General features: G+C 37.4%; 3 protein-coding genes and 1 pseudogene across 4 annotated transcripts in view; 1 reads left to right on the forward strand and 3 right to left on the reverse strand.

Moving 5' to 3' along the window:
- LOC112011126 (putative disease resistance protein RGA3) overlaps positions 1-25,661 on the reverse strand; it is a 93,304-nt gene that overhangs the window by 34,550 nt on the left and 33,093 nt on the right. The gene's annotated exons all lie outside the window — the stretch shown is intronic.
- LOC136061270 (protein WHAT'S THIS FACTOR 1, chloroplastic-like) lies at positions 1,835-7,063 on the reverse strand (annotated as a pseudogene).
- LOC136070181 (uncharacterized) lies at positions 9,734-10,318 on the reverse strand. Its single transcript, XM_065779750.1, has one exon. The coding sequence runs from the start codon at positions 10,316-10,318 to the stop codon at positions 9,734-9,736; it is 585 nt and encodes a 194-aa protein (XP_065635822.1).
- On the forward strand, positions 15,865-18,492 carry LOC136070182 (putative receptor-like protein kinase At3g47110). The gene has a single exon (XM_065779751.1). The coding sequence runs from the start codon at positions 15,865-15,867 to the stop codon at positions 18,490-18,492; it is 2,628 nt and encodes an 875-aa protein (XP_065635823.1).

Below are 25,661 nucleotides of genomic sequence, written 5' to 3' on the forward strand. Positions count from 1 at the left end.
CCATCAATCTATGATTCCAGTTTTTAGTGATTGTTTTGTTTTAATAAGGTGCTGACACGTATGCAAAATGACACCCTTAAAATGCTGACACGTGTACAACTTACTTTTAAAAAAATCGCACGGTGCGATTGAAGTGACTCAGTTTCAGAGACAAACGTAGGTGCTGACACGTTTACGATTTAAAAGGCAATACATTACAATCTTTCACTATGTAAAACACTGTTTGGAGCCTCTGGGTATAAAAAGAAACGAACCGCCTAAAACAAAATAAAAAAGAAATAAAGAGTGAAACACGGAGAAAGGAGAGAGAGATGAGGCGCGTCGAAGACCCTAAAACACACGGAGAGACAGAGGGCGAGAGATCCCAACAATGGCGACACGGAGAGAGGCGATGAGTACACGGAGAAAGAAGCAGAGAAAGAGAGGCGACGAAATCAAAAAGTTTCAAGAAACAATTTTGCAGACCCAAAACCTTGGCAGAACGGTAAACAGAGAAGGCACGGAGTGGGGACTGGGGAGAGAGGCGATGAAATCGAGAGAGAAGCGAAGAATACGGAGAAAGAAGAGAAGGCCTCTCTGTTTCTGACAGAACGCTTCTATGTTTCTCTCACTAAGATCAGAGTAAAAGTCCCCTCTGCCCACAAACAACGCCTCCGGTGGGTTCTATTCTTTCTCTGATTTTTTTTAGGTAAATTAGTTCTGTTATATGCTTTCAATTTTTTCAATTTGGTTCTAGATTTTGATTAAAAAATTAAGGCTAAGGAAATCAAGTTTTAATATGTGATTATTCTTTTTTTAATTTTTTCGGTAATAGATTTTTTTCAATTCGTCTATTTTGGAATGAAATCATTCAATTTCTTTCTTTCCAGAGATGAAGTGGAATCTTTCCACAATCTAGAGTCTCTAATTTCATCAAATCAAGGTACTGATTTCTTTTCCCAAAAAATCGTAAAACAAACGCACAGTGCAAATACCGCAATCAATATTAATTTTCACTGAAACCTTATTAAAGACCACTATCAGGTTCCAATAAATTATACTTCTACAATGATTGCGATGTGTATATATATTGTTATTGAAATTATTTTAATTTAGGTTTAGGTTTGGGTATGATCTGTTAAGGTTTCTGATATTCTCATAATCTGTTTTCTTTTTCTTTTCTTTTTTTGTGTGTTGAAAATGTTGTTAGGTTGATTATCGTATAAACATTTACATTTAATGCCTGCTGATTTTTTTTATTGGTTCTGAGTTTGCTTATAATTGTTATTATTATTTTAATACTTGATGCATAGAATTGGAATATGGGTGAATTAAAAACTGGAATCATAGATTGATGGGGTTGGATCCGTAGTGGGTTTTGATCATTCAAATTTACTTTGTGCATTGGATTGTTATATTGCTACCTGTGTTGTGATGTTTATACATGTATGTTTGTTGCTTTGATGGACTCAAAACCACAAAGTGTGTATCATTAAATCCACTTTTAGTTGGTAGATCTTAGATCATGTTCAATTTGAATGGTTCCCTTTGCTCAAAAGTCCATACCTTACATAAGATTCATTGGAACACCACTTTTTCTTTTTCTTTTTTTATTTTATTTTTTAGAATATAAAGATATGAGCAACATTATTTGAAAACGACATATACATGGTATGACATCTGAATAGTGATTTTTGCTCAAATTGACACTGTCAAGAGCCATAGTACAGCTTCTCCTCATCTCAGATGGTGTTATTCTATTGGCCTGGAATCACATATAACAAAACTAAGTACTGTAACAGAAAGAAACATTATTAAGAGTTAAAACAAATAACTATTTGGACAATTACCCCCATCTTTCTGTCACTGTGAACAGACACCCAATATCAAACCTAGTTGTGTAACTAAAGCCTTCACAGCCATCAATAAGAAGTCTGGTTTAATATTCTCTACTTTGTGCCTCTACACTGCAAATGCAGAAGACAATTATACACAGATATGTTCTTTCCTAGATTACATTTTAAAAAATAAATAAAAGGACCCTCTTCCCAACTTCCAGACTTTCCTTAAACCAATTCTATCACAAGAATGTAGTAAAACAAAGTAAGATTGCCAGCTCAGCAGCCAAATTTTAGTATGATTTGTGCAATGACGTACCGACTTAATAACATATGTTAATTGAACTTGACTCAAACTTAACAATCTGCATTTCAGCTAACTTGCAGATTTGCTCAAGGTTCCCAATTCTTAGCCTCAATGTTCATTAGCAATGAAAACATCATGTAAGATCTATATATCCTCAAGAATTGCAGTTTTATTATGTGAAAATCACCACAAGGGCTTTGAATGCATATTATCATTTTACGTACTCCTACAACAAAGTTGACTTTTTTCAAGGGTCAAAATCCTTGAAAAATGTATTAAAAAACCTTGAGAAAAATTATTTTAAGAGTCTAATCGACCCTTGATAACTTTTGAAACTTATACCATCGAAAAGGTAATTTTTAAGCCCTTGAGAACTATATTTACACCATCTACCAATATGTTTATGCCATAGGAATGAAAAGAAAGTAGACAAACCCAAAAAAAAGACCCCAAAAAGGGGAGAAAAAGAAAGAAGAAACTGTTAATATAATGGAGATGTAGCAGAAAAGAATTTGCTTTAAGAGACCACCACAAGATGAAGCAGAAAAGAATTTGCTTGTAATATAATGGAGAGGTAGATTGTGGGTTCAGGACCTAATAAATAAGTGTATAAATTGCAATTCAATTTTTACTCCTTGTGAATGATTGCAATTCAAATAAAAAACTGAAATTCAATCCACTTGAGTCTTATGAAAAAGATAAACGAACAAAACACAAACAACCATCAGGGCCATAGAGGCAACCAATAGAAGTCTAGGAGCAAGGAGTGCCGAGGGGTTTTTTTGTTGCTCAATAAGATAGATGCAGAAGAAGATAGAAGAACACAATAGTTCACAGGACATTAATAACAAGCATGACTGCTCCTACAATTTCAAGAATTTGATAATGTATATTTATAACGAAAAAATGTTATATTAAGAATGACTAAATAATGCAGTCAATCTTAGTTTAACTTTTTTTTGGATGAATTAGTAAAGGATATTATTAATAGAGAGGAAACAAGACAAAGCTAGGCAAACTACAGAAACTGGGGACAGTGAAGTGTGAACCTTAGGCTAAATAATACAACAAAATTCCTGCAAACTAAACCCAAAAGAAAAAATAACTCTGCTTCATTGACGCAACCAACCTTTCCAAATCCCTTTCTTCCCACCTAATCATATGCACCAGGTAAAAGACTAAACAGTAAAGTGCTTGCTGGTCCCAGCTCTGGGGTTTATTAGGTTATGGCAAAAAGTTCTGGTCCCCTTTTAGAGACAGCCCATGCACAACAACAACAAAGATGCAATTACATTGTAAACAACTTAGAAGTTGTTTACAGTCGTTAACATGAAGCAAACCTGCTTATATGTTGTTGCAGCAAGTTGTCAGAATCATCACGATGTAGAAGTCTCTTGCCTGGCAATAACCTCCCTCTGCGTTTAGGTACACTTGACCTCTCACGTGAACTCACCAAGGCATTATTCCCATCATGCATCTTTGTTCTTGATGGAAATTCTTCCTTCGAATTTCGAGGTCTTTTTCCAGCTTCCCTTTCGATTTTAGATTTTCTAGAAGGCCCCCTTCACATCCGAATTCATTTTCCAATCTTTTCTTCCTCTATTATCTGTAACATTTTTTGGAACACCTCTCTGACTCTTGTTTTCATCTTCGTCATCATCATACTCATCGTCACTAGCATCCTCAACCTCAGCATCAGATGAATCAGACAACGCCCCTTCATATTCTTCCCCACTTTCATCTTCCTATCCTTTTTCTTTTTCATCAATAACTGTCTGCCTTTTCTTTTCATTACTTCCACCCAGCACGCTAACCGGTTTACCATCTTCCTTCACCATGTTCATGAGGTGAATATACCAATTCCTCATTTGCATCCATGGATTATTCTCAACTAGCAAACCCCTCTTGTAACCGTCCTTCAAAACCACAGTGTAGGTTCCAATCTTAGCGGACATATAAAATATACCCGGATGCTGAAGCAATGCTCTCTTAAACCTGGACCGAAGCACCAAATACTCTCCAAGCAACAGCAAATTATCCCTCTCAGTCTTCTTTGGCACAAGAATATGAAGCAACTCATGCAAAACTGCAACCGTCCACTTATCCGATTCATCATTATTTGGCAGAAGATGAGAAGCATCTTCATATGGAGAAATGTAAGGCAACTTCTGCCACTCATCTTCCCACTTCTTCGAAACTGCAAGCTCATCACTCCAACAAACCAACTCCAAAACACCATCTTCATCTCTGTTTCCGCCACCTACGACTCGAAAATAGTCAGGGAACTCCGGAACTATGGTTTTTTTTTTTCATAATTATGAGGAAGACCCGAATCCCATTTCAAGCAATCAATGATGCTTAAGTGGGATTTTGTTGGTTTTTGATATCATCAAGAGCTTCAAAAGGCGATCAGCAGTCTGCTTCTTATAAGTATCGCTCTGATAAACCAAGCGTTGTTCGGCGTCGAGGTTTAACGCCTCACCAGTGACGCGGACGTGGGGCAAAACTCCGACTCCGCCAGGAAGGAACTCATCGAAAACAGAAGGGTATTTGCGGATGAAATCAATGGAACGGAATGGGATTTGGAGGAAGTCACGTTTTTAAATTATAAAAATAACTATTATATTACATTATCTATTACATTAGCTTACTAAACGTACTCCTAGTGTAACTAGTGTAACTTTAAGTTGAAACATAATGTCTGTTGGCTGAGTCTTCCTAAGGCATTTGAGATATATATCTAAAACTGCCTTAATCCAATTCCAGCCCATTCATCCTCAATATTGAACAAAGTCTCAATGGTTACGATCAATGCTAAGGAGGGGGGCCGAGGATTCTCCCTATTCTTCTTATAGGCTTTAATGAATCAACGCTTTCCAGCCTAGGTCCATACTATGGGTAATGACGCAATTTTTTGAATGTCAAATTCTAAAGTGGGCTAAAATGGGGTTGGACTCTAGAATGAGCCCAGCCCAAAAAAATTTTGGTCCATGTTTACCTGTTTGAAATAGGCTTCTCTCACGTAGGTTTTTTCACGTCTCTCTCTTTTCTTTTTTCTTTTTTTTTTATATCCATTTAATTTTATGTGTTAAAATATAAATATTTTCATATTAATTGTGGATATTTATGTGAAATATTAAATATAAAAAAGCATGAAAGTTTTTTTTTGATTAATTATAATAAATAATTAATGGATTAGTGTATTTTTTTTTCTTTTTTCTTTTTTGTTTTAGAGAGAGAGACTATATTGTGAGTATTTAAACCAGGGAAGCATCAATTTTGAATGCTCAAAAAATATATCTTTTGGATTTAGGTCGTGAAATATATTATGATACATGGGTCCAGGTTTGTCCAATGCCCAAAATGTTGCTAGTGCAATTGTCATCTCATAAGTCACAACTTCTTTTTCTATTTCTTGCGTTTTTATTTTATATATTTTTGGACTTTCTGTTGTTGCCAATAATTTCTGAACTATTGTCACTTTAATTTCTACAAGAACCAACCCACAATATTACTCCAATGATAATATAAGTTATATAGCTAAGCGCTAATGAAAACTGATTCTAATAAAAATAAGCAAAGAACCTGGTAAGGACTTAAAAAAGGAAATATCCTTCACATTTATCAATACTTGAGTAAGTAATCTAGGATTTCACCTTATTCAGATTTACCTTGCTGAGGAATTCAATCGTAGACTTAAACGTTTATAGAGTTATCGTTGAGCGTTTAATTTCACCCAAGTGTATGGTTCGAGGAATCTAACTTGACTTAGGATCTGTTTGAACATTTATACAAATGGTAATGGAGTGTCAACCAACTCATATCATCTGGTCCGAGAACTTCAGGCATGAATGAGTTTAAGTTTAAACACTTATAAGAATTGTAATGGAGTGTTAACCAACTCATATCGTCTGGTCCGAGAACTTCAGACATGATTGAGTTTAAGTTTAAACACTTATAAGAATTGTAATGGAGTGTTAACCAACTCATATCATCTGATCCGAGGACTTCATGCATGATTGAGTTTAAGTTTAAACACTTATAGGAATTGTAATGGAGTGTTAACCAACTCATATCATTTGGTCCGAGAACTTCAGGCATGATTGAGTTTAAGTTTAAACACTTATAGGAATTGTAATGGAGTGTTAACTAACTCATATCATCTAGTTTGAGGACTTCATACATGATTGAGTTTAAGTTTAAACACTTATAAAAATTGTAATGGAGTGTTAACCAACTCATATTATCTAGTCCGAAAACTTCAGGCATGATTGAGTTTAAGTTTAAACACTTATAAGAATTGTAATGAAGTGTTAACCAACTCATATCATTTGGTCTGAAGACTTCAGGCATGATCGAGTTTAAGGTTAAACACTTATAAGAAATTTATAGTAACAGAAAGTACAACAAATAAACATATTGATCAAGGAAAAAGTCGTTAATAATAATATCTTTTAAGGTTGTTTACATTCCATGGGTGTGGTACTACATGATCATCTAAATCTTCTAGAAAATATGCCCCGATGCCAGCCCCTGAGGTAATACAGTATGGTCCTTCCCAATTGGGTCCTAACTTTTCCCGAGCTGTGTTCTTTGCAGTACCCACACCTTTCCTTCACACCAGATCACCAGGTGTTAAAGGTCTTAGCTTTACGTTGGCATCATAACCCTGTTTGACCTTATGTTGGTAGTATGCTAATTGGACCATTACATTTTCCCTCATCTCTTCAATCAAGTCCAAATTCTTCTCCAGTAGCTCATTGTTTGCGCTCAGACTGAATGAACTGGTTCTTAATGTTGGGAAACCAGTTTCTAAAGGGATGACAGCTTCGCCCCATAAGTCATTGAGAATAGGGTCTCCCAGTAGATCTGCGAGGAGTGGTTCGATATGTCCAGAGAACACGTGGCAGTTCTTCCACCCATTTTTCCTTTGCATCATCTAGCTATTTCTTTAATCCATTCACTATGACCTTGTAACTGCCTACACTTATCCATTCCCTTGGGGATAAGTAGGGGTGGAATATCTGTTTGTAATTTCCAATTCACAACAATAACTTCTGAACGCTTTGCTATTAAACTGAAGGCCATTGTCCGAGATGAGGGTATAAGGAATCACAAACCAAGTGATGATGTTTCTCCAGACAAATCTCTTGGCGTCTACATCTCTAATGTTTGTCAGAGGTTCAGCTTCGATCCATTTGGTGAAATAGTCCGTGCCAACCAGTAAGTATCTCTTATTTCCTGCTACCTTAGGGAATGGACCTACAATGTCTAAGCCTCACTGAGCGAATGGCCAAGGGCTGGATAGTGAATTAAGGATCCCCCCAGGTTGCTGTATGTTTAGTGCGAACCATTGGCACTAATTGCATTTTTTCACATATTCTTGGGCCTCCCTTTGCATATTTGGCTACCAATAGCCTTAGGTGATGGCTCTATGTGCTAAGGATCTACCTCTAGTATGGCTTCTACAAATTCCTTCATGTAACTCCTCGAGGAGTAATTTAGTTGTCTCAGGATGTACACACAACAAATATGGTCCTGAAAAAGAACGTTTATATAATTTTTGATTCTTGGACAACTAGAATCGAGTGGCCTTTCTCCGTACCTTGTCAACCTCTGACTTTTCTTCAGGCAGAATGTCTTCCTTCAGGAATAGAACTATGGGGTCCATCCAGCTGGGCCCTGCTCTGACCTGGTGAACTCGATCTGTCTTTTTTTTCATCTTTGCGGGTTTGTACAAATCTTCTACGAGGATAACTCGAGGCAGATTCTGTGCCAAAGAGGTCGTAAGTGTGGCTAGGGAGTCAACATGTGTGTTTCCACTTCTGGGGATGTGCAGTAAGCTGAAAGATTCGAACTCTAATTGTAGGCATCTAACTTGACTCAAATATCCTTGCATTCTTTCGTCTTTCGCTTCGAATTATCCTTTTACTTAGTCGACGACTAACCTTGAGTTCGAGAACATTTTCACTGCCTTTCCACCCATTTTTTGAACCGTGGCTATTCCCATCAGTAGAACTTCATATTCGGCCTCATTATTTGTAGCCAAGAAGTCTAGCCTCAATGACTTTTCAATGGTGATTTTCTCAGGGGATACCAGCACTAGCCCCACTCCAGAACCTTTCTAATTTGCTGCACCATCAATGTACACCTCCTAGGATGAGGGGCCTTGTTGAGAAATCATGCCAACCGATTTTTCATCCATGTTCTATGTTGGTACCAATTCTTCTAATGGGGGTTCAGTGAACTCGACCACCAGATCTGCGAGGACTTGGCCCTTTATGGAGATACAAGACATGTACTTGATGTCGAAAGCCCCTAGAACCGTACCCCATTTAGCTATCCTCCCTGTGTAATCAGCACTTCGGAGTATGGCTTTAAGCAGAAGCTGGGTGAGGACAACAACAGTATGTGCTTGGAAATAATGAGGCAACTTTCGTGTACCCTGCACTACTACTAGGATGACTTTCTCCAGCGGTAGATAATGAACCTCGACCTCATGTAGCGACTTACTCACATAATAAATTGACCGTTGTACACCACGATCAACTCATATCAGTACCAAACTTACAGCATAAGGGGCCACAGCATTGTAGGCAAATAAGACCTCATTTGGCTCAGGATTGGACATGATTGGTGGCCGAGTTAGATAGTCTTTAAGCTGCTAGAAAGCTAAGGCACATTCGTCAGTCCATTCAACCCCTTCCATTTGTTGATCAACAAGAAAAAAGGTCTGCATCTATCTGCTAATCGAGAGATAATTCAATTTAAAGTAGCGACCATACCAGTCAATTTATGGACTTCTTTGAGATTCCGAGATGGTTGCAAATTGTTAATAGCCTTTATCTGGTCGGGATTGACCTCAATCCCCCTGTGAGTTACCATATAACCTAAGAATTTGCTTGATCCCATGCCAAACGAGCACTTGGAAGCGTTTAGACACAACTTATATTTTCTAAGAACTTCAAAGATGTTTCCAAGGTCCCCCACATGCTCAGAAACTATCTTACTTTTCACCACCATGTCATCTATGTAGATTTATGCTCTTACCCAACTGTGGCTCAAACATTCTCGTCATCATTCTTTGGTAGGTGGATCCTGCATTTTTCAAATCAAATGACATCACTTTGTAATGGTAGTTCCCAATGGGGGTGACAAAAGCAGTCTTCTCCTGATCATCCAAGGCTAATGGTATTTGGTAATAACCTTGAAAGGCGTCCATGAAACTCATCCGAGGATGGCCTACAGTTGCATCCACTAACTGGTCTATTTTAGGCATAAGGAATGGATCTTTAGGTCAAGCCTTATTCAAGTCTGTGAAATCTACGCACACTCGCCACTTCGACTCTTCTTTTTCACCACCACAGTATTCGTTAACCATTCAGGATAAAAAAATTTCCTTAATAGCTCCAGCTTGCTTGAGCTTTGTTACTTCCTCTCGTATTGCATCAGTGTGCTCCTTGGATGGGCATCGAGGAGGTTGTTTCTTAGGGGTGACCAATCGGTTGACATTCAGGTGGTGACAGATGAATTTTGGCACCTTAACCAAATCTTCGTATTTCGCCTCCTCAGCTGAATCATCTATGGGCCACGCTGGAGATTTTAACTGCTATAAATCCTCTCCAACATGGGCCGAGGACTCAGCCTCGGGCTTATGTTGGGTGGCAGCCACCAAGCATTGTCTGGCCACAGATTGATTTCCCAAGATCTCCTTAACTTGGCATTCGGACGGATATTTAACCTTCTGGTGGAGAGTAGAAGAAACAGCTCCTAGTGTATGAAGCCAGGGTCTGGCCACGATTGCTGTATAGGGTAAATATGCGTCTACGACGATGAAATCTACCTCTACTACTTCCAGACCAGTTTGCATAGGTAGCCAGATTTGACCCCTTGGGACAACGACCTTCCCGTCGAAACTCACTAAGGGGGAACTGTAGGGCGTTAAGTCCTCGAGTTTTAAGTTCAACCCCTTATACAAGTCAAGGTACATTATCTTAGCCCCACTGCCTTGGTCCACCATCATCTTATTCACATCATACCCTCCAATTCTGAGGATGACTACCAAAGCATCGTCATGGGGTTGGATGGTTCCGATTTTATCTTCATTTAAGAAGCTCAAGACTGGTGAAATTTCCATTCTAGCCCTCTTCAAATCTTGATTAGCGTCTCTTACGGATAAACGGGCTACAGACATTACCCTGGACAGGCAGGATCCTGTTCTCCTTGGTGCAGCGAAAATGTCATTTATTGTTCCCAAAAAGGGTCTTGAAGAATCATCTCTCTGAGATTCTGAGTTTGCCTAGCTCCCCTGACCACTAGAGTGATGCAAGAGCTATTTTAACTTGCCTTTGTGGACAAGCTGGTCCAAGTGGTTCCACAGACTTCTACAATCCTTTGTGGTATGCCCATGATCCTGATTGTATTGGCAATAGAGGTTATGGTTGCGTTTTTCAAGGTTTCCCATCATTTTATTTGGTCGTTTGAAGAACGGCTCATTCTTAATTTTCTCTAAAACTTGATGTGCTGGCTCTCGGAACTCGACGTTGACTGCTTAAAGATTCGTCGACCCTAATTGTCCAATAGAATCTCTTCGTGGTCTATTGTTACTATACCGATCCGACCTGAAGTCGCTCCTCTCCTGAGTTATAATCTTATCCTTCCCTTTCCCCAACTGTTGATCCTCTTCAACCTTTTTATACTTATCAATCATGTCCATCAGTTGATGCACACTGGTAACAAGTTTGCCAGTCAGAGATTTCCTCAAACCGTGGTCGGCGAGGAGGCCGAGCTTAAAAGTACTGATGGCCACTTCACCAAAATCGTCATCTATCTTGTTAAACATCTCCCAGTACCTATTTGGATACATTTTCAGAGTCTCACCCTCTTGCATGCTCAAGGATAGTAAGGAAGTCAACGGCCGAGGAACTCTGCGACATGTGACAAAACGGGAACCAAATTCCTGAGTGAGCTTCTTGAAGGAACTTATAGAATTTGCACTCAGGCTGTCAAACCACCTCATTGCAACTGGTCCTAGACTGGAGCGAAACACCTTACACATCAAAGTTTCATCCTTGGAATGGAGCCATCCTCAGGTTGAAATGGCTCACGTGCTCCACAGGGTCTATTCAACCATTATAGATAGTGAACGTTGGATGATGAAAATGACGAGGAAGTCTTGCCTTTTCAATCTTACGTGTGAAAGGCGACCTGGAGATTTGGTTCAGGGCCTTGCTTATAGCGTCATTTCCTACGCCTCTACGTGACAGGCTTTAAAACTGTCACTCATGATGATGCTCTTCTTCATAAGAAAAGGATTCATTGGGTGTGGTTCGAGACCTCCGCCTGTAATTAATGTCCTATTCGTCATCGGAATAATCATCAGAGTTCGAAGAATCCCGCTTCCTCTTTGCATGGCGTAACTCCCTTTTTAATTAATCAATTTCCAGTTGCATGTTCTTGTTGTTCTTTGCATGGGAAATATGACTTCCACCTTGATGCTGACTTCGGTCAATGTGTGTGGTATGCACACTTCCTTCACGATCACCTCTTTGTTCAAGGTTGAGTAAAGGATCGCCATGTTGGGACGCCCTCGATTCTGCTGGTTGTGGACTTGGTTTTGCCATCGTTAACCGTTGCTTTCACTATCACTCAAACTCTTCTCACAAACGGCACCAATTGTAGAGTCACAATTTGTAGCCCAAACCCTAAGAATATGGGATATAGGCCCAATAAGTTTAGTACAATAAATTTGTACAAAATGGGTGAAAGAGCTAGGCTTTTGATGGATTAGGCAATAGCTAGTAAGGATTTCAAAGATGAACAAGCATGAAACACACATAAAAATTGATGACCCGGTTGTCCGAGGAGGTGGATTATAAAGATAAACCAATAAAACTACGTAGTAATACAGATTTGAATACTATAGTTGTTCTTTTCTGATTTTTTCCGATCCCCCTCTCATGGGAGGTCTTTTACATTATATAGTCCTTCCAGATCATCCTGGTCATATACTTGTTAATCATCTAAGCCTTCACTTAAGTGCATGTCCTATCAGACATCTTCTTTGACTCTCTGTGAATGGTGGTAGCTGAGACTGCACTGTTCAGGGGTCTTCTCCACATAAATACGGCTAGAAAAGTTGCTGCAGTGCATTTAATGTGGTGGTAGCAGCTTTTCCTTTAGATATTTTTGAACTCCTATCGCCTTTGTACATGAGGTTCATCTTTATCGTTAGAACTTCCTGAAGGTCACCTAAGTTGCCCAAATACAGGTTTGATTAATATTCATCGTATCTGAGAAGGAGTTACTCCTCAGACTAGATTCCTCCATTTTTTCCTTATGTGATTTTCAATTTTGAGGCCTCTCCAAATCATTTATTCCTCCTCAGATATGTCCACATCCTCAGATTAGGCCCAAGACCCAATATACAAATTTGGGCCCTTACTCCCACAAGTTATTTTGACAAGAACATGATCATTTATTTTCAAACAAGTTGTTTGTTGTCCCTACACAATTTTCCTTTAATCATGCTTAGTGGAATTCTAAGGACCCTTACATAAGTTTTCTTCAATCATGCTTAGTGGAATTATAACAACCCCACCCAATTGTGTAAATATTTTATTTTCAAATAAGTTGTGTAATGAATAGGAAACCCTAAGACCCCATGTTTTGATTGTCTTCCTCCTTTGTTTGTTCTCACATGATCATTTATTTTCAAACTAGTTGTTTGTTGTCCCTACACAATTTTCCTTCAATTATGCCTAGTGGAATTTGCACAATTTTACTTTAATCATGCTTAGTGGAATTATAACAATCATGCTTAGTGGAATTATAAGGACCCTACATAATTTTCCTTTAATCATGCTTAGTAGAATTATAACAACCCCACACAATTGCATAAATATTAATATTGTCTACTTTGGTCAAAGGAGAGCCGTTCCTAGCTCGGATGTCATTTGTAAGGATTCCTACATAATTTTCCTTCAATTATGCTTAGTGGAATTATAACAACCCCACTTCAAACATGCAATATTGTCCACTTTGGCTTCATTAGGCCTCATGGCTTTTTTCTCACCTTAGCACAAAGGAAGGGAAAACATCTTGTTACAATGAAGAGTCGCATCCCTCCTTACGAACCAAACTTAGGACACTCACTTAAGCGATATGGAACTCAACTTTGTTAGGCCTTCAAACAATATCTACACAATTAGGGTGCGATCATTACAAATGGTATCAAAGTTATGCCCCAACCAAAAGTGTGGGCCCCACATGCGAGGACTTGGGTGCCCCTAAGAGGGGTGGATTGTGAATGACCAAAGGGAGAAGCAATCTTGCTAAGTCCCACATGTTGTATATATAGGTATATACATGAATAAGTTGTAATAATAATATTTGAGTTTGAAAAATATTGTTTCATAAAGTTGATAATGTGAAAATTCAAGTTTTGGAATTTTCTAAGTAAAAATTCTAAATTCAATATTTTTATTGGTCGAAACTTTTGCTTGATCGATCGAAATGATAATGAAATCTATCCTGAAGCCTCTGCCTGTTTTGATCCATGCTCGATTCCTGTTCAATCATTGAAAAAAGCATAAGATCAATCGAAAGGAACTCTCAACCAATCGAAAGTCGTAAAATTGAATTTTTGGCAGAATTTTCTGGTGACTGTTCGGAAAGTTTGAAGAGGTTTCAAGTCTTGCAAACGGTTTTATGAAACATTTTAACTCTTCACACATGCCTTTTGAAAAAATATAACCCTATAAGTATAAATAGAAGTTTATGTTCACTTGAAATCTTATGGTTATTCTCCAGAATTGCTATTTATAGAACCCAACAACTTCGTTGTATCCTAGGGACAAATTTGCTATAACCCTTTAGCAACAAGAGCGTGGGGGCAAATATTATCTAAGGATAACAATTTTGCGTCTCCAAGTTATCTATTTCTCTTTATCATTTGTGTTATCCTTATTCTTCCTTTATTACTTTGTGTATAATTCCTAACACCACATCACTTAGGAAAGCACATCGAGATGTGCTAAGCAGTGATCTCCCTTTTAATTTGTAGAGGTCCTTTCTCTACTCTATGGTGCAGCTTGAAATTTTGATTTTGATTTTTTAGTGTTTTTTGTTTAGCATTTCTCTATTAATTTCAAATTTCTATCAAGCTGAGCAATTGAATAATTGAATATCCAGTAATTGAATATCAAAATTTCAAATTTCCTAGCCGTTGAAGCAATTGAATATCCAGTAATATAATATCAATGCATATTTAAAATATCAATAAGAGTAAAACCTTACTGAAGATTCACTTATATTTCACCTATACTATTACTGATAAGGAAAGATTTACAAATTTTAGAATTTGAAAGGGATTACGAATTGGAAAAATAGAAAGGATTACGAATAGCAAATTTATTGGGTCACATTTACTTTATTGGTGAATCACATGTTTACTACTGTTTTTGTCTTTTTGTGTCGGCAGAATCATGTTTGTCAAATTTACCTTAGTGAAATGTTTTCAGCTTTTGTCAATTGTGGTCTTCTGTCACATACTTCTGAAGTTTGATAACACCACTTGTCTTTTTTTAATCTTTTTAAGGAATTTATTTAAAAGTTAGGTGAGTGGCGAAGAACAAAAAAGAAAATTAAAAAAAAGAAAAAAAGGACATAGAGCTTTCAATCAATTAAAGCCAACGTGGAACTGGTTAGGTTGGAATTTGGAAACAGCCAGGCACAACAAATATTCCTCTACATAATGACCTTCGATCAATTATTTTAAGGCCCACTCCATGGACATTATTATTACCAGTACCACTGACAATGGCAAGGCTCCAGGCATCCAAATTCTAACTGTGGTCGGTGAAATTATTAAGTTCGATAATTAAGAGCCCTCCAACGTTTAACACTAATTAAGCCCAAATAAGAACAACAAAATCTTAGTAAATTTATTTTTTATACATAATTTTAAATAACAAAAACTGAAAATTTAAATATTTAATTGATAACCTAATTATTGATCTTTCCCTGTTAAAAATGAAAATATCAAGACCACCTCACTATCCAAATTGTCATGTTGATATAATTAGGCAATGAAAATGGTAACAAAACCACCCCACCATCAAAATTTTCATGTTGATAGAGCAACCACATCAATGGTAGTAAAGTCTTGCAAAATACAAAAAGTTGCTCAATTTACACATTTTGACCAAAAAAACACCCACATCAGTAGATGTAAAATTGCGCATAAATGCACAAATGTTATAGTAACCGTGCATATATGCACGGTTATTGTAACTCTTCTATATATTATTTTAGTATTAAAAAAAGATGGATTGAAAGACTGATGTGAGTCTTTTGTAAAAGTGATAATGGGTGTTTTGCAAAAAAAGAATATAAAGATATTATTTATATAAAATATAGTATATAATAGATTGACTAATATGTGTGTGTTGTAAAAATGATAGTGTAAAATAGAAAAAGTAGGTTTTTTTATGTAAAATAGACAAAATCTTTTAGAAAAGCTGATGCGGTTGCTTAGGCAATGAAAATCAATACAAAACCACCCCACCATCCAGCTTGTCATTTTTATAACGTTGGGGATATAGTGGTCATTTCAATTTGTTGATATATATATATATATATATATATACATATATATGCTGTACATGAGCCAACATTCCACTAGTTTGCCTATACAACACCAAGTATATCACCAGCTTCCTTAATCCTTCTCCAAACCAAATGACGCTTCACCAAACCAATTTGTGTGCATCGTCGTCTTTTTCCATATACCTTCATCTGATGATTCATCTCTTTCTCATTTTCCTACTCTGCTTGCAACCCACTATTATTGCCGCTGCTCCAACAAATGAGACTGATCGTTTCGCTTTGCTCAAATTCAAAGAATCTGTGTCTCAGGATCCCTATAACATATTGAGCTCATGGAATGACTCTATGCACTTCTGCAACTGGCTAGGAGTCAAATGCAGCCGTCGGCACCAAAGAGTCACAGTCTTAGACCTACAAGGCCACAAGTTACGTGGAACTCTATCACCTTACATCGGCAACCTTAGCTTTCTAAGGTCCATCATCCTCCAGAATAATAGCTTTTATGGTGAAATTCCAAAAAAAATTGGTCATTTGTTCCGACTGCAACAACTCTATCTTTACAATAACACATTGGAAGGGGAAATACCATCCAGCTTGTCCAACTGCTCCAATCTCAGGCTCTTACATCTTTGGGGGAATAAGCTTAAAGGGAAGATTCCAATTGAGCTAGGCTCTTTGATGAAACTCAAATCACTTCAGCTTGGCAAGAACAATTTGGTAGGAGGGATCCCACCTTCTCTAGGAAATCTTTCTTCACTCACAGATTTCACTGTAGCGTACAATAATTTAGTGGGAAATATTCCAAATGCCATAGGCCAATTAAATGGCTTAGTAATTTTCACAATTACGTCTAATAAATTGTCAGGTACGATCCCTTCCTCTCTTTACAATGTGTCGTCTCTCCAAATCTTTTCAGTTTCAAAAAACCAACTTAATGGCACACTTCCAGCCAACATAGGCCTAAATCTTCCAAATCTCCAAACTTTCTATTTTGGTAAAAATGAGTTCTCTGGGACAATCCCTACTTCATTATTCAATGCAACTCAGCTTCAAGAAATTGATTTAGGTCAAAATAAGTTTTTGGGATCAATTCCAACAAATTTGGGAAATCTGCTGAATCTTTTATATCTTGATTTGAGTGTCAATTATCTAGGTAAGAGCCTCCATTTCTTAACATCGTTGACAAACTGTAGTAGACTTCAAGAATTGGATTTTGCTATAAACCAATTTGATGGTGTTCTGCCCAATTCTGTATCAAACTTGTCCACCCAACTCACTGAATTATATCTTGGAGAAAATAAAATATCTGGAACTATTCCTGGATCATTAATGAATCTCATTAACTTAATTGTCTTGGGCTTAAATGAGAATCACTTCACAGGCGTCATTCCAACTACTTTTGGGAAGTTTGAGAAGATGCAAAAATTGGGTTTATTTGGAAATAGACTATCGGGAGAAATACCAACCTCCATAGGCAACCTTACTCAGTTGTTTATAATTGACTTACATGATAACGGATTTGAAGGAACCATACCTCCAAGTTTAGTAAACTCCCAAAATTTGCAAATCTTGGACATTTCACAAAATAACCTTAATGGATCCATACCCCAGCAGCTTATAGGTACTTCTTCGTTATCACTATTATACATCTATTTATCTCACAACTCACTCTCGGGCAAACTACCATTTGAAGTAGGTAATCTGAAAAATATCAACGAGATGGATATCTCTAACAATAATTTGTCTGGTGAAATCCCTACATCTATAGGAAATTGTTTGATCTTGGAATATCTTTACCTGCAAGGGAATTCCTTTCATGGTGCCATACCATCATCTATGGCTTCTTTGAAAGGTCTTCTAGAATTAGATGTTTCACAAAATAACCTATCAGGGCCCATTCCAGAGGGTTTAGAGAAGCTACTTTTCTTAGAAAAATTGAATCTTTCATTCAATAATTTTGAGGGCAAGGTACCAATCGAAGGGGTTTTTAAAAACATAGGTGCAGTATCATTGATTGGAAATACTAAACTTTGTGGAGGTATTCCAAAATTGCAGTTGCCAAAATGCCCTGTAAATGTTATGAAACCAAGAAAATCCATTGGATTCAAACTAGCAATTGTAATTATTTCTATTGTTCAAATTTTCCTTTTGTTTTCATCTTTTCTTGTTTGGATGAAAAATTCAAAAAATAAATCACCTTCAATGGTTTCAACATTGGAACTCCTTCCATATGTTTCATACAAAGAACTCTATCATGCAACTAGTGGATTTTCTCCAAGTAATTTAATTGGATCTGGCAGTTTTGGCTCTGTATACAAAGGACTTGTTCATCCAGAAGAAAGATCAATTGCTATAAAGGTCCTTAATCTTCAACAGAAAGGTGCTTCCAAGAGCTTTATGGTTGAATGTAATGTCTTAAGAAATATTCAGCACAGAAATCTTGTTAAGATATTAACATGTTGCTCTAGCATGGATTACAATGGGAATCAATTCAAAGCTCTAGTATTTGAATTCATGACAAATGGAAGCTTAGATTTTTGGCTTCATCAAGGGCTAGAAAATGAAAACCAATCAAGGTACTTGAGCCTTCTTCAAAGACTAAATGTTGCAATTGATGTGGCTTCTGCAATAGATTATCTTCACAACCATTCTATGCAACCAATCATTCATTGTGATTTAAAACCAAGCAATGTTCTTCTAGACAATGACATGGTTGCTCATGTAAGCGATTTTGGTTTAGCAAAGCTCAACATTATTTGAAAACGACATATACATGGTATGACATCTGAATAGTGATTTTTGCTCAAATTGACACTGTCAAGAGCCATAGTACAGCTTCTCCTCATCTCAGATGGTGTTATTCTATTGGCCTGGAATCACATATAACAAAACTAAGTACTGTAACAGAAAGAAACATTATTAAGAGTTAAAACAAATAACTATTTGGACAATTACCCCCATCTTTCTGTCACTGTGAACAGACACCCAATATCAAACCTAGTTGTGTAACTAAAGCCTTCACAGCCATCAATAAGAAGTCTGGTTTAATATTCTCTACTTTGTGCCTCTACACTGCAAATGCAGAAGACAATTATACATAGATATGTTCTTTCCTAGATTACATTTTAAAAAATAAATAAAAGGACCCTCTTCCCAACTTCCAGACTTTCCTTAAACCAATTCTATCACAAGAATGTAGTAAAACAAAGTAAGATTGCCAGCTCAGCAGCCAAATTTTAGTATCATTTGTGCAATGACGTACCGACTTAATAACATATGTTAATTGAACTTGACTCAAACTTAACAATCTGTATTTCAGCTAACTTGCAGATTTGCTCAAGGTTCCCAATTCTTAGCCTCAATGTTCATTAGCAATGAAAACATCATGTAAGATCTTTATATCCTCAAGAATTGCAGTTTTATTATGTGAAAATCACCACAAGGGCTTTGAATGCATATTATCATTTTACGTACTCCTACAACAAAGTTGACTTTTTTCAAGGGTCAAAATCCTTGAAAAATGTATTAAAAAACCTTGAGAAAAATTATTTTAAGAGTCTAATCGACCCTTGATAACTTTCGAAACTTATACCATCGAAAAGGTAATTTTTAAGCCCTTGAGAACTATATTTACACCATCTACCAATATGTTTATGCCATAGGAATGAAAAGAAAGTAGACAAACCCAAAAAAAAGACCCCAAAAAGGGGAGAAAAAGAAAGAAGAAACTGTTAATATAATGGAGATGTAGCACTAAAGAATTTGCTTTAAGAGACCACCACAAGATGAAGCAGAAAAGAATTTGCTTGTAATATAATGGAGAGGTAGATTGTGGGTTCAGGACCTAATAAATAAGTGTATAAATTGCAATTCAATTTTTACTCCTTGTGAATGATTGCAATTCAAATAAAAAACTGAAATTCAATCCACTTGAGTCTTATGATTATGAGGAAGACCCGAATCCCATTTCAAGCAATCAATGATGCTAAGTGGGATTTTGTTGGTTTTTGATATCATCAAGAGCTTCAAAAGGCGATCAGCAGTCCGCTTCTTATAAGTATCGCTCTGATAAACCAAGCGTTGTTCGGCGTCGAGGTTTAACGCCTCACTAGTGACGCGGACGTGGGGCAAAACTCCGACTCCGCCAGGAAGGAACTCATCGAAAACAGAAGGGTATTTGCGGATGAAATCAATGGAACGGAATGGGATTTGGAGAAAGTCACATTTTTAAATTATAGAAATAACTATTATATTACATTATCTATTACATTAGCTTACTAAACTTACTCCTAGTGTAACTTTAAGTTGAAACATAGGGCCCGTTTGGATACAGCTGAAAACTGAAAACTGAAAAATACTGTAAAAATTGGGTGGAAAAGTCACATGTTGCGGCTACTGTTCAATGAACAGTATCCGCAACAGTGTTACTATAGTAACACTTTGTCTCTGAAAAGCTGGAGACGCGTGTTTTTTTTTTTTTTAAAAAAAAAAAAAGAGGGCTGAAAACGTAAACGTGCAACGCCAACGCGCCAGCCAAACGGTCTCATAATGAGGGCGTTTGGCCTCTGCGTTTTCAGTGTGCGTCCACGTTTAAGTTTTTTTTTTTTTTTTTTGCCAGTGAACAGTAAAATCACATGATTTTACTGTGCAGGAAAAAAACACTGTTTATGCACTGTTCACAGCACTGTTCACGCACAAAAAAATATTAAAAATGGGTCTCACGGTACTATTTACACATTTAAAAATTATTTTGCTACAGTGTTTTCAGTTTTCAGTTTTTAGTTTCAGCAACAATAAATTCAATCCAAATGGGCCCAGTGTCTGTTGGCTGAGTCTCCCTAAGGCATTTGAGATATATATCTAAAACTGCCTTAATCCAATTCCAGCCCATTCATCCTCAATATTGAACAAAGTCTCAATGGTTACGATCAATGTTAAGGAGGGGGGCCGAGGATTCTCCCTATTCTTCTTATAGGCTTTAATGAATCAACGCTTTCCAGCCTAGGTCCATACTATGGGTAATGAGGCAATTTTTTGAATGTAAAATTCTAAAGTGGGCTAAAATGGGGTTGGACTCTAGAATGAGCCCAACCCAAACAAATTTTGGTCCATGTTTACCTGTTTGAAATAGGCTTCTCTCACGTAGGTTTTTTTCACGTCTCTCTCTTTTCTTTTTTTCTTTTTTTATATCCATTTAATTTTATGTGTTAAAATATAAATATTTTCATATTAATTGTGGATATATATGTGAAATATTAAATATAAAAAAGCATGAAAGTTTTTTTTTTATTAATTATAATAAATAATTAATGGATTAGTGTTTTTTTTCTTTTTCTTTTTTTATTTTTATTTTTTTTAGAGAGAAAGACTATAGTGTGAGTATTTAAACCAGGGAAACATCAATTTTGAATGCTCAAAAAATATATCTTTTGGATTTAGGTCGTGAAATATATTATGATACATGGGTCTAGGTTTGTCCAATGCCCAAAATGTTGCTAGTGCAATTGTCATCCCACAAGTCACAACTTCTTTTTCTATTTCTTGTGTTTTTATTTTATATATTTTTGGACTTTCTGTTGTTGCCAATAATTTCTAAACTATTGTCACTTTAATTTCTACAAGAACCAACCCGCAATATTACTCCAATGATAATATAAGTTATTTAGCTAAGCGCTAACGAAGACTGATTCTAATAAAAATAAGCAAAGAACCTGGTAAGGACTGAAAAAAGGAAATATCCTTCACATTTATCAATACTTGAGTAAGTAATCTAGGATTTCACCTTATTCAAATTTACCTTGCTGAGGAATTCAATCGTAGACTTAAACGTTTATAGAGTTATCGTTGAGCGTTTAATTTCACCCAAGTGTATGGTTCGAGGAATCTAACTTGACTTAAGATCTGTTTGAACATTTATACAAATGGTAATGGAGTGTCAACCAACTCATATCATCTGGTCCGAGAACTTCAGGCATGAATGAGTTTAAGTTTAAACACTTATAAGAATTGTAATGGAGTGTTAACTAACTCATATCATCTGGTCTGAGGACTTCAGACATTATTGAGTTTAAGTTTAAACACTTATAAGGATTGTAATGGAGTGTTAACCAACTCATATCATCTGATCCAAAGATTTCAGGCATGATTGAGTTTAAGTTTAAACACTTAAAGGAATTGTAATGGAGTGTTAACCAACTCATATCATTTGGTCCGAGGACTTCAGGTATGATTGAGTTTAAGTTTAAACACTTATAGAAATTGTAATGGAGTGTTAACCAACTCATATCATCTGGTTCGAGGACTTCATACATGATTGAGTTTAAGTTTAAACACTTATAAAAAATTGTAATGGAGTGTTAACCAACTCATATCATCTGGTTCGAGAACTTCAGGCATGACTGAGTTTAAGTTTAAACACTTATAAGAATTGTAATGGAGTGTTAACCAACTTATATCATCTGGTTTGAAGACTTCAGGCATGATCGAGTTTAAGGTTAAACACTTATAAGAAAGTTATAGTAACAGAAAGTACAAAACCCTTATGTAACAAATAAACATATTGATCAAGGAAAAAGTCGTTAATAATAATACATTTTAAGGTTGTTTACATTCCATGGGCATGGTACTACATGATCATCTAAATCTTCTAGAAAATATGCCCCGATGCCAGCCTCTAAGGTAATACGGTATGGTCCTTCCCAATCGGGTCCTAACTTTTCCCAAGCTGTGTTCTTTGCAGTGCCCACAACTTTCCTTCACACCAGATCATCAGGTGATAAAGGTCTTAGCTTTACGTTGGCATCATAACCCTGTTTGAGCTTATGTTGGTAGTATGCCAATTAGACCATTACATTTTCCCTCCTCTCTTCAATCAAGTCCAAATTCTTCTCTAGTAGCTCATTGTTTGCGCTCGGACTGAATGAACTAGTTCTTAACGTTGGGAAACCAGTTTCTAAAGGGATGACAGCTTCATCCCCATGAGTCATTGAGAATGGGGTCTCCCAGTAGATCTGCGAAGAGTGGTTCGATATGTCCAGAGAACATGTGGCAGTTCTTCCACCCATTTTCCCTTTGCATCATTTAGCTTTTTCTTTAATCCATTCACTATGACCTTGTTAACTGCCTCCACTTATCCATTTCCTTGGGGATAAGTAAGGGTGGAATATCTGTTTGTAATTCCCAATTCACAGCAATAACTTATGAATGCTTTACTATTAAACTGAAGGCCATTATCCGAGATGAGGGTATAAGGAATCACAAACCGAGTGATGATGTTTCTCCAGAAAAATCTCTTGGCGTCTACATCTCTAATGTTTGCTAAAGGTTTAGCTTCGATCCATTTGGTGAAATAGTCCGTGCCGACCAGCAGGTATCTCTTGTTTCCTGCTACCTTGGGGAATGGACCTACAATGTCTAAGCCCCACTGAGCGAATGGCCAAGGGTTGGATAGTGAATCAAGGATCCCTCCAGGTTGGTGTATGTTTAGTGCGAACCGCTGGAACTGATCGCATTTTTTCACATATTCTTGGGCCTCCCTTTGCATATTTGGCCACCAATAGCCTTGGGTGATGGCTCTATGTGCTAGGGATCTACCTCCAATATGGCTTCTACAAATTCCTTCATGTAACTCCTCGAGGAGTAATTTAGTTGTCTCAGGATGTACACACAACAAATATGGTCCTGAAAAAGAGCGTTTATATAATTTCTAATTCTCGGACAACCAGAACCGAGTGGCCTTTCTTCGTACTTTGTCAACCTCTGACTTTTCTTCAGGCAGAATGTCTTCCTTCAGGAATAGAACTATGGGGTCCATCCAGCTGGGCCCTGCTCTGACCTGGTGAACTCGGACTATCTTTTTTGTCATCTCTGTGAGTTTGTACAAATCCTTTACGAGGATAACTCGAGGCAGATTCTATGCCGAAGAGGTCGCAAGTGTGGCTAGGGAATCAGCATGTGTGTTTCCACTTCTGGGGATATCCAGTAAGCTGAAAGATTTGAACTCTAATTGCAGGCATCTAACTTGACTCAAATATCCTTGCATTCTTTTGTCTTTCGCTTCAAATTATCCTTTTACTTGGCTAACGACTAACCTTGAATTCGAGAACATTTCCACTGTCTTTCCGCCCATTTTTTGAACTATGGCCATTTCCATCAGTAGAGCTTTATATTTGGCCTCATTATTTGTAGCCAAGAAGTCTAGCCTCAATGACTTTTCAATGGTGATTTTCTCAGGGGATACTAGCACTAGCCCCACTCCGAAACCTTTTTGATTTGCTTCACCATCAATGTACACCTCCTAGGATGAGGGGCCTCGTTGAGAAATCATGTCAATCGATTTTTCATCCATGTTCTGTGTTGATACCAATTCTTCTAATGAGGGTTCAGTGAACTCGACCACCAGATCTGCGAGGACTTGGCCCTTGATGGAGATACGAGACATGTACTTGATGTCGAAAGCTCCTAGAACCGTACCCCATTTAGCTATCCTCCCTGTGTAATCAGCACTTCGGAGTATGGCTTTAAGTAGAAGCTGGGTGAGGACAACAACAGTATGTGCTTGGAAATAATGGGGCAACTTTCGTGTACCCTACACTATTGCTAGGATGGCTTTCTCCAGCGGTAGATAACGAACCTCGACCTCATGCAGCGACTTACTGACATAATAAATTGATCGTTGTACACCGCGATCAACTCGTATCAGTACCAAACTTACAGCATATGGGGCCACAGCATTGTAGGCAAATAAGACCTCATCTGGCTCAGGATTGGACATGATTGGTAGCCGAGTTAGATAGTCTTTAAGCTGTTGGAAAGCTAAGGCACATGCTTCAGTCCATTCAAACCCCTTCCATTTGTTGATCAATAAGAAAAAAGGTATGCATCTATCTACTAATCGAGAGATAATTCAGTTCAAAGCAGCGACCATACCAGTCAATTTATGGACTTCTTTGGGATTCCGAGGTAGTTACAAACTATTAATAGCCTTTATCTGGTCGAGATTGACCTCAATCCCCTTGTGAGTTACCATATAACCTAAGAATTTGCCTGATCCCACTCCAAACGAGCACTTGGAAGCGTTTAGACACAACTTATATTTTCTAAGAACTTCAAAGATGTTTCCAAGGTCCCTCACATGCTCAGAAACTATCTTACTTTTCACCACCATGTCATTTATGTAGATTTATATTCTTACCCAATTGTGGCTCAAACATTCTCGTCATCATTCTTTGGTAGGTGGATCCTGCATTTTTCAAACCAAATGGCATCACTTTGTAATGGTAGTTCCCAATGGGGGTGACAAAAGTAGTCTTCTCCTGATCATCCAAGGCTAAAGGTATTTGGTAATAACCTTGAAAGGTGTCCATAAAACTCATCTGAGGATGGCCTACAGTTGCATCCACTAATTGGTCTATTTTAGGCATAAGGAATGGATCTTTAGGGCAAGCCTTATTCAAGTCTATAAAATCTACACACACTTGCCACTTCCACTCTTCTTTTTCACCACCACAGTATTCATTAACCATTCAAGATAAAAAAATTTCCTTAATGGCTCCAGCTTGCTGAGCTTTGTTACTTCCTCTCGTACTGCATCAGTATGCTTCTTGGATGGGCATCGAGGAGGTTGTTTCTTAGGGGTGACCAATCGGTTGACATTCAGGTGGTGACAGATGAATTCTGGCACCTTAACCAAATCTTCTCATTTTGCCTCCTCAGCTGAATCATCTATGTGCCACGCTGGAGATTTTAACTGCTATAAATCCTCTCCAACATGGGCCGAGGACTCAGCCTCGAGTTTATGTTAGATGGCAGCCACCAAGCATTGTCTGGCCACAGATTGATCTCCCAAGATTTCCTTAACTTGGCATTCGGACGGATATTTAACCTTCTGGTAGAGAGTAGAAGAAACAACTCCTAGTGTATGAAGCCAG

The sequence above is a fragment of the Quercus suber genome, unplaced genomic scaffold (assembly GCF_002906115.3).
Source record: "Quercus suber isolate HL8 unplaced genomic scaffold, Cork oak 2.0 scaffold_216, whole genome shotgun sequence".
Lineage (NCBI taxonomy): Eukaryota > Viridiplantae > Streptophyta > Magnoliopsida > Fagales > Fagaceae > Quercus > Quercus suber.

Coding starts and splice junctions, on each gene's coding strand:
- LOC136070181 (XM_065779750.1), bottom strand. CDS start 10,318: ATGTCTGTAGCCCGTTTATCCGTAAGAGACGCTAATCAAGATTTGAAG.
- LOC136070182 (XM_065779751.1), top strand. CDS start 15,865: ATGACGCTTCACCAAACCAATTTGTGTGCATCGTCGTCTTTTTCCATA.